The sequence below is a fragment of the Centruroides sculpturatus genome, unplaced genomic scaffold (genome assembly GCF_000671375.1).
Source record: "Centruroides sculpturatus isolate CEXI.00-Female unplaced genomic scaffold, Cexi_2.0 scaffold1876, whole genome shotgun sequence".
In the NCBI taxonomy this organism is placed as follows: Eukaryota; Metazoa; Arthropoda; class Arachnida; order Scorpiones; family Buthidae; genus Centruroides; species Centruroides sculpturatus.
The window spans coordinates 40756-43635 of record NW_019386096.1 but is presented as its reverse complement, the minus strand read 5'-3'; the positions used below and the strand labels follow the sequence as shown (position 1 = coordinate 43635).

Sequence of the window (2880 nt, the reverse complement as noted above, 5' to 3'; positions counted from 1 at the left end):
TTCAACAATGATTTAATTTCATTGTTGATCCGTTAACAATTGTTTAAATATTGCATTGTTGTAATGAAGTCACGAATGACGTCGATCGTCGTTTAGTCTTTTAATTCGTACAAAATTTAGATTTTTGAAAAATAAAATATATTTTATTTATGGAAGTTTAAATGACACGGATAACTTAATATAGATCCGTATTTATTGTTAATAGGTATCTGGGTTGTGTCAGACGTAGGCCTATCGTAAAGTTTATCGTGGAAGCGAAATATTAAAATGATAAATTGGTCGTTAAAATATTGAAAATACGACAATTTAATTATTGTTTTAAATGAATAAAAAATATCAGATATATTTCTGATGGAATAAAATGTTTTCCGTTCTTTTTCTTTGATTAATCTGAAATAAATCTGAATTTTGAATTTTATTAGTTTCAATTTTCTGCATAAATTATATAGAAACTAGTAGCCAGGGACGCCCCGTAGTGGGCGTTCTTTACAAATTTCCATGAGGCACGGTTCCTTTGACTTTTTTGTTCCTATCAATNTTCATTAAAAAAACTTATTTTTTTGTTTTTTGAGATACTACATAATTATTTTAAGTACTGAGAGATACAACTGTCTGTGTTAAAATTTTGTTTTATTTACCACAAAAAATGTATAAAAGCAAGCCCTTTCAATGTGTGTAACCATCTCAGCGATATTCAAAATGGAATATAAATTTTAAAAATGTTTTTGAACAAACATTCAAAGAAGAGAACATGTTTTTAAACCTTACAATGAGAGCATGTTATATTCGAAATAGTTTCAGAAAAAGAGCATTAAGCTTTTTGTACTATTGAGATTTGAAAATACATTCTCCTCTTTGAATGTTTGTTCAAAAAAGTTTTGTAAATTTATATTGTATTTCAAATATTGTCTAAGGAANTCTTTGAGTAATCTGAAATAAATCTGAATTTTGAATTTTATTAGTTTCAATTTTCTGCATAAATTATATAGAAACTAGTAGCCAGGGACGCCCCGTAGTGGGCGTTCTTTACAAATTTCCATGAGGCACGGTTCCTTTGACTTTTTTGTTCCTATCAATATGCTCTACAGCTCTGTAAAAGTACGAATGGTAAGATTTACCCTTTGAATGAAGAGGTAGCGATCCCCCCAAACTGTAGCCCCCTGTGCGAACAATAAAATAAAAGGAACCATACTCCTACTCGCGACCCTTCGCGAGATATAAGCCCCTGAAATAATTCCTATTACAAATATACTGAATTATTTATATTGTTATATTGGCCAAATGAATAATAATAATTTAATTGTTAATTTAAATAATAATTAAAATTGTTGATTTAAATGTTTGAAATATGACACACGATAGGGGTCGCCTCTAGTGTCCGTTATGAAACGGTTACGGGACGGACACGAAATGAATGGGTTATATATATAGATCCTGCGCTGTCGGGCCTAATACAAGACGTATGTCATAAATTTATTTTCAATTATAAGCTGTTTTTAGTTTTCATGATATCCTTGTGAGGACCCGAAAACACTCGGAACAACGCGAAGTTATAAAGGAGTTCTTTAAAATGATTACGTAAGATTGTTGTTGGTATAAAGACGTGGAAATTTCGTGTCCGTATAAAGAAATGTTCGATCTAACAAGAAAAAAGAGAGTAGTTCTCGTATTTAAACTCTCAACAACGCCCCGGGGCAATCTACCTCCGAGCAGACTTCAGGAGATTATCAACAGCGGGACGGGCACTTTCCACGGAAAGGAGAGGATCCAGGAAAGTTTATTTCTCCCAACAACGGTAGATCTTTGATATTGTAAGCATTCTTTTGTAACAATAAGTCGAGACCATAATTATGTAACTGTGAAGTTTGTTTCTGGATAATTTGCTCTCACATACGATCAGGAACTACTGAGTCATTCTGACATTTTAGCGCGAATCGGCAATTTCACGTCGTCGTTACAACAGATGTAAACTGATGGCCGAGCTGTTAATATGAAAGCTCGCCGCTCAGGCTGCTCCGAACTCGAATTAGGATTGTCGACAAACATCAGGAATTTTTCGGGGTGGTCCATTCTGGATATGTCATTCCCGTTCACCATATACTGGCATTTCCACTGTTGGAATGTCAATGTAAAAAAGAATTCCTAGATGTTTACATTTTTGACTCAGTGGACCTTGAAACGTCGGGAAATGCGAAAAAAAGTTCAGGGTTTATTCTGTCGTAAGTGTGGTAGGCACGATTTTGTTCATTTTTTTTTTTTTAAGCTTAATAACTTTTGTGTTTTTGTCAGATATTTCTGACACTTTGCAAGGAGGTTTGTTTATTAGGGGGATCGATGCTATTAAATTTTGTTTAATTAAGGTCGAAGGTGTGAGGAGATAATTGGGGTCGTGTGTGTCTCCAGTAGGGTCGGACTTAATGACGATTTTACTCGTTATCAGCATTTACAATTTTTTTTTTAAAACTCATCTCTACCCTCAAAATAAAATCTCGTAACAGATGGCTCCACACATAATTTTAAACTTTTTCCGGAAAAATTACGCATTCGTTTTTTTTAATTGCAAATTTCGAAGCGGGTCTAGTTTTATGGGATCCACCTTATTTAGAAGACTCATTTAATACATGGAGAAATTTTCATTAGAAGATATGATATCAACCGATAAGATGACAGTAACCATGCTCGAACATGTAATGAAGTACAGTCGACCCCCCTATAAGATCATTGATTTTTCCGTTTTATCTGAATTACATGTTGTACGAGTCACTTAGATTTTACAAATATGTGAGCCGTTCACAGCCCGGCACACGTATTTGTAAAATCTAAGTGACTCGTACAACATGTAATTCAGATAAAACGGAAAAATCAATGATCTTATAGGGG

The 2880-nt window shown here is 33.6% G+C and overlaps 1 protein-coding gene across 1 annotated transcript in view; it reads left to right on the top strand.

Moving 5' to 3' along the window:
• Window positions 1-1410: 1410 nt before the first annotated feature.
• The window catches only part of LOC111613567 (peripheral plasma membrane protein CASK-like), a 27617-nt gene continuing 26147 nt past the window's right edge, over window positions 1411-2880 (top strand). The window contains exon 1 of the mRNA XM_023354916.1: window positions 1411-1795. Coding sequence (XP_023210684.1) covers window positions 1631-1795 — 165 coding nt within the window. The 5' untranslated portion in view covers window positions 1411-1630. The remainder of the gene's footprint in view (window positions 1796-2880) is intronic.